This window comes from Carassius gibelio, chromosome B12 (genome assembly GCF_023724105.1).
Source record: "Carassius gibelio isolate Cgi1373 ecotype wild population from Czech Republic chromosome B12, carGib1.2-hapl.c, whole genome shotgun sequence".
Lineage (NCBI taxonomy): Eukaryota > Metazoa > Chordata > Actinopteri > Cypriniformes > Cyprinidae > Carassius > Carassius gibelio.
In genome coordinates this window covers 5,353,510-5,368,866 of record NC_068407.1, presented here as the reverse complement: position 1 = coordinate 5,368,866, position 15,357 = coordinate 5,353,510, and the positions used below count along the sequence as shown (strand labels likewise).

General features: G+C 34.7%; 1 protein-coding gene across 1 annotated transcript in view; it reads right to left on the bottom strand.

The window, feature by feature from the left end:
• The window catches only part of aatkb (apoptosis-associated tyrosine kinase b), a 47,191-nt gene extending 34,557 nt beyond the window's left edge, over nt 1–12,634 (bottom strand). The window contains exon 1 of the mRNA XM_052570344.1: nt 12,130–12,634. Coding sequence (XP_052426304.1) covers nt 12,130–12,211 — 82 coding nt within the window. The 5' untranslated portion in view covers nt 12,212–12,634. The remainder of the gene's footprint in view (nt 1–12,129) is intronic.
• Nucleotides 12,635–15,357: the final 2,723 nt, after the last annotated feature.

The window sequence follows — 15,357 nt, the reverse complement described above, 5'->3', positions numbered from 1 at the left end:
TTCTTTCAAAAACTAAAAATATTATTTCTAACATTTATAGTTTAGTATTTTGCAATGCAGGACGTGGTAGCTTTACCCAAATATATATATAATCAACATTTCTCCGCTGTGTTTGATAAGATTTTGTTTACCACTAAGCTTGTCACAGTGAATTATGGGATTTTCCTTCATGAAGGATACGCAATGCTTCTTATTTTCAAAAAGTATCTTGTAAGGAATAAAAATACTGCTAACTTCTGGAACAGCTCTCGCGTCAGGAGTTACTTAAAAATCTGCATATGTAGGCAGCTCACCAGAGAAGGATTTTTTTTTTTTTGTATCTCTCAATCCATCTACTCACTGTCATTCCAGCATTGACGCTCTCCCTCTGATCCTCTCTGTGTCTGCGGTGGAAACCAGCAGCTGGGCTCTTGGGAGTCTAAATGCCTTATTTCTGGTCTGATCCTGCTAGACACCCACCACATCATCTCCTCTCAGAGATGCAGATCTCTGCATGGTTACGTGCCACTCAAGTTACGTAACGTGCACTAAAAACAAACATGCTAGGGCTCTTTTTGATGTCTTTCCACGTACTCCTATCTGGTTCAGGTCAGGAGGTTCATATCCAGAGAGGATACTCAAACTCTGAGGACAAGAAAATGGCATTAAAATTTAAACACACACCAGTGAATTAGAAGACAGAAATTGGTGGAGTTGTAACTCGGTTCCTAAGAGCTGCTGCAGCATCAGGCAGCTGATAAAATAATGATGAAGAAATAAAAGGAAGACAATGTACTACTGAATAAAATGAGGACAAAATGCCTGAGATAGTCTCTGTGTTTGAGTTTAATTGAATATTTTTCCTAGTTTTCTTTATATTAGAATTGTCAGTTTAAGCTTCAGGCCATATCTCTAATTCAAATATTTGTATTATAAACATGGGCTGAGAGTTATTATCTGCAATACAAATTTCTAATTAAATCTATTACAGCAATATCTACTGAAAATTACACAGTTTATCAACCAGTAATCATCATGAGTAATCAAGGAGGAAGTACAGCAGATACTAATATCTCTAAACACTTGTTGTGTATATACTCATTCATTTGACAAATGCTTTTATCCCAAGTGAAATTATGAATGCAACAAGCAATTCGTCTTAAATGAATAGTTAGCCCAAACTTAAATGTGCTGAAAGTTCACTCATCCTAAAGCCATAATAAATAGATGTGTATTTCTTCATCAGAGAATGTTAGCATTGCATTACTTGCTCACCAATGGATCCTCTGCAGTGAATGGGTGCCGTCAAAACTAGAGTCCTAACAGCTGATAAAAACAATACGAGTAAACTCCAGTCCATCAATTAACATCTTGTCAAGTGAAAAGTTGTGTCTTTGTAAGAGACAAATCATTTATTAGATGTTTTTAACTTAAAACAATTGCTTCTGGTCAAAATATGAGTTCATAATAACACTATTATTACTATCCATAATAACACTTTTTTAAGCTTTGCAAAAAAAAAAAAAAGTTTTTAGAAGACATAACCAACAATTTGGATGGAACTCCATTTACAATGGAGTCTGAATGGAAAAGCAGCAGAAAGTGTCAGGGAGAAGATGTGCATAAAAATTAAATTATGTTTTTACGGCAAGAAACCTTGACTGACAATCTAAGTAGACAGTTGTCAAAGAGCAAACAAACCACAGAGCTGAAATGTCCAGTACTAGTTACCAACACACTCATCAGACACTAGAAATATCCCAAATGATAGTATTACAATGGCGATTAGAGCATGAAATCTTTGAGCTACCTGGTGGAGAACAACAATTCAATTCAAGCTAAATAAATTTTTTGCTTCCCCTCTAAGTAACGGATCTACAAGACCAGTGTTTCTAATTCCTTCAAAGCCTGAATTGGTCTTCCTGCTGTTGCTGTGGTTATAGATGGCAACAGTGTGATTACCCATTGAGAACCAAAAGCTTAAGTGTGCTCTCACTGTGCCATGGATGCTGAAGCGCAGTTGCCATGGAGACGGGGAGACTACATATGTTTCATTAATTTCAGGGCATATCACATGATGTGGGCTTTGAAGGTCAGGGCTCAATTATCCATAAATAGCAGGTTCAGTTCTGCCAGGTTTGGGTTTTTTGACTAGCGGCAGTGAAACACAATCTTCCAGCCTCTGTGATCAGAATGGCAACTTTATATAACCTTCAGTTTACCAGAGCATGTGCTACACGTGTGAATGTCTGCCTGTCTGATAGCATTTTCAGCATTTTTTAATATCCAAAATGTTTCATTACACATAGTATTAGTAGTATAACAATTAAGGTTAATTAATTTCATAATCCCCTTTTTTATGTTAAAAATCCTAAAAATATTTATTTTTAAGATTATTATTTTAACTTCTGTACTTTTGCTGGGTGATATTTATAGGATAAATACGTTTGCTGGAAGGGTTATTGCCTCCAGGGTAGTTTAAGATATATCTGTGTCTTCATGTTAACCGAATGGGCTAATGCTCTTAATATTTGATAAATCAATGTCAAGAAAATCATTAAAAGGAACAACATCTCTAATAAAATTAAAGAAAAATATAAAAAATATTTAAATTAGCTGAAATAGTTGCATTGAAATGAAAAATACAATGAAATTTTAGTTTGGTTTGTTTTAGCTAACTAACCTTGTCATACACACACACATACATACGTACATATAATCCTGTAATCACATATATGTGTGTGTAACAAAACATTCTTAAAATTCCTAAAAACAAAAGTTGTAAACCTGTAACTACACTGAACAAAATAATAAACGCAACACTTTTGTTTTTGCTCCCATTTGTCATGAGCTGACCTCAAAGATCTAAGACTTTTTCTATGTTCACAAAAGGCCAATTTCTCTCCAATATAGTTCACAAATCTGTCTAAATCTGTGTTAGTGAGCACTTCTCCTTTGGCGAGATAATTCATCCACCTCACAGGTGTGGTATAAATGTATAATTACAATGAAAAAAACTAATCTAAAATATTACTAAAAACTACAATAGAATTTTGATGCTAAAATAACACTGTGTAAAACTAAATTCCAAGTAGTATTGACCAAAATAATAAATAAATAATAAAAAATATGATGTCTACTTTAAATAACTATCAGCACAAACATCCTCATATGACCTCCTAATAAACTAGAAATGACAAATAACCCTTGATTGCCCAGGGTGACAGAAGTGACAGAATCCTCCAGGCTAAGCCAATCAGAGTTTGATTAATGAGTCTGAAATGATGAGATGGTGTGACATCTGTGTCACATGTTGCCATGGAAATAGAGCGATGAGCATCTGCTGTGTAAACTCACCAGCAACGCTTCTGACTTACACTTCTTGATCACACTCAAACACAAATGCTGTGAGACAGAGAATTACTAATTGCCACTTGCACATGTTTTCATTACAAATCGTATACACTGCATTAATGCAGGGTCTTTCCTAGTCACAGAAATCATTAGAAATATTACATTGGCTGCCAGGATGTAAAATGGCAGTTAGTAGACACTTAGGTAGACAAATAGGGTACTTCGGTGTCTCATTCAATTTTCTAAGCATTAGATGTAAAAAGGATATTATGTCATAAATAAATATATAATTATATTAATAATAGATTACCTAGCATACAGTCGTTTTGAAAATGTCAAATGTCTGAACACTGTCGGTATCTACAAAACAAAATCATTAACATAAGATTTAACATTATAATTTTATAATTTTCTTTTCTTTTCTTTTCTACAAATATTGTGTTGACTGCACATCAAGCTTAACTATTTAACCATTAAGTCACTATAAAGTAATAATAATAAATTAAGATTAATTCTGAAAAAAGATTAATTCAGATGTTTTAAAACAGATTTTTGTACCCTGTGTGTGGAAAGTGTCAGTAGGAAGAAATAAACCAATTCACCTCAATCCTAAAAAAAAAAGCCTGAAACACTCTTCAGTTCATTGCTGTTGAATGCTATTTCTCCAAACCTATTGCTTTTCCAGACACTTTCAAGAAAACCTTCAGTCAGTAAGGGTTTTCCTGCATATCATTCAATAGCTGTCTGTTTTCTACAAGATGCACTGAGTTTGCCAGCAAAAGGAAAGAGTGAACAATCATAATGGATTCTATATTGAGCTCGCATCTTAGCCTTGCTGTCCTTCAACATGGAAATATGTAAGAGATGGGAACAACATAATGGCCTCCACTTCTCTGTCTGGAACTCTCCATGGTACTGATGTGCAGAAGTAGAAGTCAAATAAAAGCCTGCTACATACAGCACACTTCACTAAAATGCATGATAGTTTAGTACAGGTATACAGGACACCATGGTACCATTTCAAAGCCCAATTTAACCTTTTGGTACAAACTCAGCCAATTTGTCCTTTTTGACTTAAATTACTCCTACAGTCAAACTTCTCATCTCAACAGTCTGTCCTTTCAGCATTTTGTTCTACCTTGTGTGAGTGATTTTGCTGTGCAATCTATCTGAATTTTCTGGGTCACTGCAGCTTGCGGTGAGTGTGACAGCAAGCAACTTTTCTCAAGCAGACACTGAGGACCATCAGTGCCTTTACTGTGTGATGCCCTGTAGGCCTAGGGAGAGAGACAAACAGAGCAGCAGGAGAGGTCATGGCCCATCTAGAGGGATTCATTTAATATGTTTATAAAACTATTGCCAGTTTCATCAATGAAGTGGTTAAGTTGTAGCAACATCTGCCTTAAACATAGATAACAGAAATAATCCCTTAAATACATAAAGGGATTTGTAAAGCCCTCTTAACATTCCGTGCATACAATGCCATTCCATCCTTATGGGAACAAATTAATATATTTCTGTGGGTGAAAATGGCCCAAAATTATTTATTACTGGGAAAATATCAAGAAGAGAAAATAATTGTCCTAAATATTATTCATGGTAAATAGTATGTATTGTTTATAAAAAGATAGCACAGATACACTGCAATGCACTCAACAGTAAACAATGGTGTTCACAGGTAAAGTCACTTTATAATTCCATTTAGTAAACTGTTTGTACATTTAGTGAAAGGTGTTGCTTTACACTAGCATTGAGAAGTTTTAACCAAACTATGTTACAGACTTTTAATTAAGTCCTAAATAACATATAAACTTGTGGAAAATGGGCATCCGATGATCTCTTTAAATTTTTACAGCCATTAATTTCTCAAGTAAAAAATCTGTAGCATTTTAATAATTGTATCATCTAAATGAATCAATTAATAAATGTATTTATCCTTTAAATATAACTGGACACTTAATTGATGATAATTTTGTTAGAATCTACTTATTTGAATTACTTATATTTGTTATGAAAAAATAAAAATGAAATAAATAGAAAAAAAATTCTATATCTTCTATGAAAAAAAAAAAAAATTCCAAAGTTTTCTTAAGAGTCACCCATCATCATATGATTCATCAGTGATGTTTTTTAAATTAAGCTTCTGGCTATAAAATGGCTGAAAAGTGACTAATGGCTATACCACTTTCACTTTTTTCTTTTAGAAACTATACTGAATCTCAAAGGGAAAAAAAACTTGGGTACTTCAGTGATGTTCTAGGTCACAATCTTCCTTTTCTCTCACACTGAATAGCTCCACTTTGGGCATTATTGCCAGTCCCTGAAATAGCCTTGCTGTCTTTCACTTGGCCTTGTTTTCTCAAAGCTTTGATTATATTACATTACATGCATTTATCAGATGCTTTTATCCAAAGCTACATTCAGGACATACAATTTTTTTCACCAGTATGTGTGTTCCCTGGGGATTGAACCTACGACCTTTTGCGCTGCTAACTTAATATTATATAGTTTGATGGTGCAGGAAAAGCATTCAAGTTTACCGGAAACACACACTCACTCTCTCTCTCACACTCACAGACAAAACAAAAAGATTAGAATCTTCTCCCTTCAGTCGAAGAATACATACTTCTGTTGTTTTTGAGTCAAAGCAAACATACCTCTTATTTTTAATTAGCATTTAAAATAATTTTGCACAGGACTGGCATAGACTGTCAACAGTATATAAAAGCCAAGACAACTCCACCAGTATTGGTTGCAATCATATCCATTATGATGAGTCTTAATCAATAAAGAGTTCAATACAAAGAGCAAGAAAATAATATCATTCACTCTTCATCACTAGGAGTGGCATCTATTAGCGGATGCCATATTTTTCGGAGAGGAAAGAGATGATGGACTGCTCTTTTCTAACTGCACTAGACTTCTTCTTTCCATCAGGATCGATTATCTTCCACCATCTCCTGCACTCCTACATACTCGTATTCACTTACTACACACACACACACACACACACACACACAAATGCAATGGCACAGGCCATTAGCACCAATCATGGCAGCTTGTTTGTAACTGAACCTGAAGGAACAAACGACAGTGCTTGGAGCCAAAGAGTAGGTGTTGAGAGCTTTCCTTAGAATAGAACTGATGGGAGCAAATGTATCATGAAAATACCAGAGAGCTCGCTGAAGCATCTGGAATTACCCTCTTCTAATTAATGCCTTTGGCTTTTTCAGCTACATGTGTAACGAATAGGTACATAAAATCAAGCATACAGTCATGCAACAATTATATATACCAACATTAAAAGAAAAATAAAGAAAAAATAAAATGAGGCATAGGTCTCATGTTCCAGCATCAGAATTCTCCTGTGCACAAAGCCAAGATCTCAAGCCTGTGAAATGAGCTGTATAGTACTGTTCAAAAGTTATTAAGATTTCAATATTTTAATACAAGTCTCTTATGCAAGGCTGCATTTAATTGATCAAAAAGCTGCTTTCTATTTCAATATATTTTATTTAAAATGAACATATTTTATATATATTTGTCCTGTGTATTCCAGTTTTCAGTGTCCCTGAAAGAAGAAATAAGAAAATCAAGTAACATTTATTCTTATCAATGTTCAAAACAGTTATTTTTGTGCAAACTTTGATGCATTCTTTGATGAATATCGAATATTGATGAATAAGTCCTTTCTAACAATATAAATGTCAATATAAAAGCCATTTTTGATGAAGTTAATGCATCCTTGCTGAACAAAAGTATTACTTTCTACCAAGAACCACCAACATTTTGAACAGTATATATTCAAATTCACTAAATACAGTAAACTACAAATGAATCAAAATTGCATATAAACCATAGTGCCACTCACCTCTCACCAGCTTGTTTACATTACTCCCGATGCCATTTCACTGCCCTTCACCATTACTTGAGCATCATGTCCTTCATAAACACATCTGAGCACAAAATATCCTCTCTTCTCAATCTCAACCAGACACATCTTATACAAATTCTCTTTCGAATGCTTTGAAGAAATTGTCGATGGTTACAAAATCTCAAATCTAATGTCATATTTAGTCTTTCCCTGTTTCTCGACTAGCACATCTCAACGCATGTAAAATCTACTATAATCCATTGTAAGATGTTCTTACCGATCCTTCTTGTCCTGTCAGATCCTGTGTGTGTGAGATACACAGGAGGAGAATAAACAGCAATTGGTCTTTTAGGAAAAGCCCAGTGCTACAGGACAGTCTGATTGTTTGGCATTCGGGAAACTTGAGCTCCCGAGGCTGGCATGGGATGGCTGCCAGCACCACCAGAAATTACCCAGCAAACACTGCTTCCAGAAAGATGATGTCATCATTACAACGCCAAGCCTCTCTATCGTTTCAGTTTCTATATTATTAAGATGTAATTTCCACATAACCTCAAGAACAGTTGCCTGGACCCATTTAAAAAGTTCAGTTTTGTTTTTATCCATCTGTAACAGCCACTCATTTTAGAAAGCATTAAGAAGATCCAGCTGTAATGATGCTCAGGGCTACATCACCATGATTCACGGTCATAACTGCTGACTTACCAAGTCATCGTGAGTCATTCACCTTCTAGCTAAACACAAACTAAAAGGCATTTAGATACAGATACACTGTAAAAATTAAAATAAAAATTAAAAAAAATCCTCTTTTCGAAGTTGTACATAAAACTAAGATTACTACAAAATCATTACTACTTATTAATTTCACATTTAAAGGGAAAGTTCACAAAAAAATAAAAAATTCTGCCATTAATTACTCACCTCATGTCATTACAAACCCGTAAGACCTTTGTTCATCTTCGGAACACAAATTAATATATTTTTGATGAAATCTGAGAGCTTTCTGACCCTGCATAGACACATTCAATGCACAAAAATGTAGTATAGACATCGTTTAAATAGTCTGTGTGATATTAGTGGTTCAACTGTTAATTTAATGAGGCTACGGAAATACATTTTGTGTGCAAAGAAAACAAAAATAATGACTTTATTCAACAATTTCTTCTCTTCTTTGTCATTCTACTCTGTGCATTCATGCATGTCATATCCTAATGTATGCATTGTGGTACTGTCATGAACATGCATCAAATTCTGACACGAAAGAGAAGAAATTGTTGAATAAAGTCATTATTTTTGTTTTCTTTGCATCATAAAAATTACCGTTGAACCTCTGATGTCATATGGACTATTTTAATAACTTTCTTTACTATGTTTCCCGGCCTTCAATGTTCAGGTTAATTGCAGTCTATGCAGGGTCAGAAAGCTCTCAGATTTCATCAAAAATATCTCAATTTATTTTCCCAATATGAATAAAGGTCTTACGGGGATGTACCGACATGAGGGTGAGAAATTAATGACATTTTTTAGGTGAACTATTCCTTTTAACGTGTTACTCACCATTTCTTGATTGGTTTGTGAAGTTTACTAGCAGTTTCAGAGTGAAAATTATTTCTGCACCAATTTTACATTTCAAATATTCAAGCAAACACAAATGAATCAATTTGGATCAGGCTTCAGTATCCTAGTCAGAAACAAGCTCAGCAGGACTACAAGAGCAGATTCTGTTTCCTCTGATCATTCCCAGACTCTCCAGGATGAGTCCCACTTCCATTCATCACTTTGACAGATAGACCTTGTTCCCCTCTTCATCACCAATGATGGACATAATTAAATTTGGAGGAGGAGAAGAGGTCTGTGACTCCAAATTGAAACTATAAAACATGGAAATTCCAATCTGTGAAGGTCAATTTGGAACATGGTGTACGAATACTGAAAAGAGGATTCGATACAGTTAATAGCAGTATATCTCATAGAAAGTTGAGAAAAGGAATCACTACGTAGATTGTTAAATCCAAGCCTGCAGACCCTTTTGGTAACCATAGGAACCATGTGAGGAGGCAACAAACACACAACTGAGTCCTAATTTAGAAGGGAGGGAATACCATTCATCATTGGCAACAACCCACATGATGGCTCATTTTCACTCCACAGGGAGGCTTTAAAGGGATAGTTCACCCAAAAATTGCATCGTTATTGATCGACTTCATGTTCTAAACCCATATCCTGTTATTTTTTATCCAGCGGAACAGAAAAGTACAGCTTTGTGTGAAGAACAAATATGATGCCTTTAGAAGTGTTATATCAGGTTGGATGTCAATGACGTCAAATGCTTCACAAATGAACATCATTGATGTCAAACGTTATCCTACGTATTTTTTTTTTTTAGACAGAAACTGATCTGACAACTAAGGGAGGGCAAAATATTTTGAAAAAATAATTTCTCACAAAACGATCTCCAGAAGACTTCAAGAGTCATATAAAGAATTCCACAATGTTTTTAACCCTTTCTGGAGCCTGACAGACTATAAACGGTTGTAAAATGGACAATTTCCTATTCTGGGAATTCTTCACTCATCAAATAAATAAATAAATTACATTACACCACATTACATTAAGTCATTTAGCAGATGCTTTTATCCAAAGCGACTTACAAATGAGGACAATAGAAGCGATCAAAAACAACAAAAGAGCAATGATATATAAGTGCTATAACAAGTCTCAGCTAGCTTAAATGCAGTACACGTAGCCAGGGCTTTTAAATAATATAATGAATAAAAAGAAAACAAAATAGAAAAAGAATAGTGCAAGCTAGTGTTAGAGGTTTTTTTAATACAAGTTTAGAACAAAGTGAGGGGTTGTAATGAAGCTTCAGTTAGTGACATATTTGTTGTTGTTTTTTTTGTATTTTCTTTAGTTCTTGTATGTTTTTTTACTTTTGTTTATTTTGTATTTTCCAGTGCTAAATGTTAAAGTGGGAAACTTAAGGTTGATCAAGCATGTTTATTGTATGTTCTTTCATTACATTTTAGCATTAGGTTGTTGTCACAGAGCAACCCCGTGATCATAAATGGACTGTATGCATGTACACCATATCTAGCACACACACACACACACTGCATGCATCATTAACATGTTCTGTTACAGCACTAACATCATACACGGACCTGCATAATGCCTGTGATTGTTCAAATGTATTGTGTATTATGCATTTAAGAGATGTGAGGGTAAGATATGTATTTTGTTAATTCATTTTCACTATAAAGAACCATAATACACATATGTTGGATTTAAAGTCTTTATTTAAGATTAGGTCACACAGTATAATTAATATAACTTACCACATTGTAATATACCAGTGGCCAAACCTGAATTGCTTTAAACCTAAACTATTTAAGCATGGTGGACACACCGTCTGATTGGGAGAAACCATGTTGGGTATGATGTCACTTGGGGGTGTTTCAATGGACCTGTAAAACAAGGGTTATATTTGTTCATTCATATGTTGTATTTCTATATTGTAATTTGTGGAGTTTGTATTTTGAATAGATGCTGTTTTATATGCATAATAGGACCAAAAGTGAATATATAAGGAAGTAAACTTACCTGTAGATTGGTAAAACCTGGGGTGTGGCCTAGACTATAAAATGGCTGCCAGAGTTGTACATGAGGCTGATCACTTTCCGTGGATTAGGGTCAGGATGTTTGGTGTTAAGGGAACAAGCAATAGAAGCTTGTGTTAAAGTACCTTTTTTGTTGTTGTGACTATGATCCAACAAAGAGACTTGTACATGTTGTTTCTTTATTTTTTGGTTTGTTTTGTTGTGGGATCTATCCGCACAATTAATTCACCTCCACTGGAATTTCCTGTCGCTGTGGTCTGTTCACGAGTGCCATCCCTAACAGTTGTAAAAAGTGATTTTTTTTTTTTGTTGTTGTTGTAAATAAGATTATTCGAGTGTTGCAAGAAAATAGTTTTTAAATTTTTCTACTTCAACATTTTGTTTCATTTAATGTGTTATTTGCCATTTCCTTGTAACTGTTTGTGAAATTTACTAGCAATTACTGTAAGAAAATGGTTTCCACAACACTTTTTTTTACTTTACATTTTTCATCTTAATGAAAATCTAATGTATTCACCCTAAATAAAAGTCATGAACGATTTCAGGCCATTATTTTCTTTTATGCAGCTATATTTGATGTGGTATTACGTAATTTCTGGAGCTTTCCACCTTATGAAGATGAGTAAATAATGGCAGAACTTTCATGATATATACCATAAACATAATGAAGATGCTTCACGCAAATCTTTGTTTTTGAGTGTAAATTTAAATATACTTGTCTTAAACTACACATTTACTGACTATCACGGACCAAAGGTTAGGTTCTTCCTCATTTACCAGTCATTATATTCTTAATTAGCTGCTCACAACACACACACACACACACACACACACACACACCTCCCTGGAGGTCGATAGTGTCCTGCTCGTCCAATCAGAAATGTCTACCTGTGCATCAATCACCCAGTGTTTCGCCTCCACCTCTCACCTCTGGCCTGTGAGTCAATGGACGTGTAGAGAGGCAAACTGAGTAATTAAGTTAGCTTTCACCTAAAGGATTTATGAACTAATATAATAATATAATCTTATATAGATCGCTAAAAAACAATAAAATGATCAGTCTACGAGTATTTCCCTGTACAACTAAAATATCATGTCATAATATATTATTCAATACGCTTCTTCTAACAGAAGATCTCATTCTAGCGGGCAGCGGCTCTTCATATGCCGCTGAGAGGAGTAGGCTATTTTGCGCATCACCACAGAAGCGGGTTTTTACTGAAAAATGCGATGTGACATCACACAACGTGCATTAAAAACCTAAAATACAGACACAGGCATATGTATATAAAAATATCCTACCTGAATCGAAATGAGAGCTCAGCGCAAAACTAGGGTTGAAAAACGACGCAGACATGACCAGTAGTGTTACAGTGCCTGACATGCTGAAGATAACTTGGAAGTCCAGAAACGATGTCTGTGATGTTAAATAAAAGAGTTTATTTTCTGTTCAAACATATCATTTTCTCGCTCCTCCATGTTATAGAGCCAAAACAGGGGAACAGCAGGATAACTCCAGTGGTAATGGACGGGTTTCACCGCAACCAACTGCCGTGTGTATTTGAATCTTCTGTGGACATTCTCGTGGAGAGGGTCTCTGCGGTGGGTTCTGCTGCTTCTCTGCACCAAATAAAGCGAGCGTCCTGTGGAGCATTCCTTGCGTTCCGACTGAAGGAGAAAACCCAAAGCGAATTCTGGGTTTCGGTTTGATTGACTGATTTAAGCTCGAATGAAAGTGTTTGTTAAAAAGCCCGACGGGAGCTGTTCAGTGCTGAACGACACAGCGCCATCTTGCTCAGCGCGATTCCTCCAGAGTCTCAGGCGGACTGCTTCTGCTGGAATCCGCTGAGGGGAGGAGATTGCGCCAAAAGCGCAGCGCTGACTGACGCTATTTCACCAAGAAATGAAAAGAAATAAAACGCTTATTTTATGGTACAATGCGCAGAACTGTTTGATGGGTCACAACTTTTTAATGATGAGAGTCATGGGAAAACACCTGGATTCTTCCATAATTGCTAGATTGAATTTTTCGACTCTGAAATGTGATTGGATGAACCACATTTGAAGCTGACGTACAACAGCCAATTAACTCTTTACATTAATACAATCTTTACATTAATTGAACTCTACAGGCATATTAATGGGCCAGGTTTTTATGTTGCCAGGGAGTCAGCAATATAAATAATGAACTATAACTTGGAGGAAGAATTGCTTACTTTGACTTATATTTATCCTCAACAGTAATTATTTATTGAATATTTATTATTTCTCTAATACTGTAGCATTTTTTTTTGTGCAATACATAAATCTATACAAATGTCTGGCTACATGTGAGTAACAATGATAATTGGAAAATTTTGATATAATTAAACTATACCCTATATTAAATTTAGGTAAGTAATGACTTAAGCTATTCACTTTTTAAAAGAAATCTCGGTATGCTTGGTCAAACTGTGTTGAAGTCTACACAGAATAAAAAATGTACGATGGCTACAATGAAATATTTATAAATAATGTTTTAATTAAAATGAAATTCAATGATTAAAATAACAAAAATATATCCAATAGTTTATATATATATATATATAGGTGCACCTAAAAAAATAGAATATCGTGAAAAAAAATAAAAAAAGTAGCCATTTCTAAAAGTGAAACTTTCCTATATTCAAGATTATTCCTGTGATGGCAAAGCAAAATTTTCATCAGCCATTACACCAGTCTTCAGTGTCACAGTAGCCTATATATATATATATATATATATATATATATATATATATATATATATATATATATATATATATATATATATATATATATATATAATTAAACTGTGAAAAAATAAGAAAAATGAAAACCAGGCTCAGATCTTTGAAAACAACAAAGGCACAGAGGCTTACACAAGATGAAAGATATAGTATCATCAAAGTCAATACACTTCAGCAACATTCACCTTCAACAACTACGTGCAGTTTCCAAATCTAAAGTCCCATGAACACATATGCCCTTACACTGTGTTTGGTTGTCATAACAGGAAGCTGGTTCAGAGGCTAGAGTCATAATGTCAAGCATTCTGTTTGTCTGAGACAACATGTCACTCTTTCAGTGTTGCCGTGGAAACGCTGTAGCTAGCAAGTGTGTTCATACAGTGCTGAGATGAATGTTAAAAGCAGCTTTCTTTTTTCACCCTCCCACTTTTCTCATACTCACAAGCACTACTGAAATCTCCCTCTGTTCACATGCCTGCAGGTAAAAAAACTGAAAACCATGAGTTGCTATGCTTTTTTCCATCTCTCTTTTTAGTCGTTGTGCCTTTTTATGTAAAGAACTGAATAGAAACATGAAAATGGAGCAAAAGAGAGGGGGAATGGGATCAGGACATGACCCATACAGGATTCAAGTCTGCACCAATGATGAATACACAAATACCATCAAAAAATTATATATATTATCTGATCTCACCAACAATTAATTAATTATATATATATATAAATTTTTTTTTTTTTTTTAACAAGGTTTCACGAGACTTGAAAAAAAAATCTTGATACATTATTATTATAATTTTTTTGCAAAACCATTTTCAATCATCTGGGAATTTAGATTAAAAAAAATTTAATCTCATGAGGAACTGATACAACTGTTGGTGCACAAATGCATAGTATGTGCATTTACTTGTTATCTAAATAATCATTCTGGCTATGAGTGCATTTGGGAGCTGAAACACAACCTCTTAAAGGGTGCTCAGACAGGAGACTTCCCTCCAAAATTGCATTAGTTACTGGCTAGTCACATTGACTGAGATATTAACAGTGTATAAGTGGGAGAGACCAATAGGAAGTGTGAGCATAGTTTATCCACAAGAGATTTATCAGGTATCCCATAAAACATACTAAAGCATTAAACTATACTGAATCATGAACATTTTAGCTACAAGACCCACAATTTAGAATCAGATGTAAAGAATACCACACAAGGGGAAAAGAGCAGATGTTTTTTAATTGATCTGAGAGTCCAGTATGGCCTTAAATATCCAGAACAGACTAAATAGCCCCAACCAAAAAGAAATGCCTTCAGAAGTTAAGTCTACACCAGGGAATCATAATCCCAGAATAATGTGAACATCATATAATTAGACTTGAGCTCAAACAAGTAAACACAACATTAGCCTCTCCTGAACTACATGAGCTGAAGGGCTCGACCTTAGCTCAAAGCTTAACACACAACTTCCATTAACACAACACACACCAATAACACTCACATGAGCTTAGGCCTATACAGGGTCCTTCACTGGTACCCTTGGAAAATATTAGCAAAATAACTGTGAAAAAAAACCTGTTTACTGTTTGCTTTATTAAAGTACCACAATATTTTCATAGGATACCGTCACTGTGCAATGCTAATTTCTTTACGTTCTCATGCAATGAATTTACAATTTATAGTCTTACAAAGCTAATCAGTATGATAGCTGCATGTTTCGAAGAACTGAATGAATAACGGTGAAGTGATAATGTAAGTGTCAATGAATACAGTCAG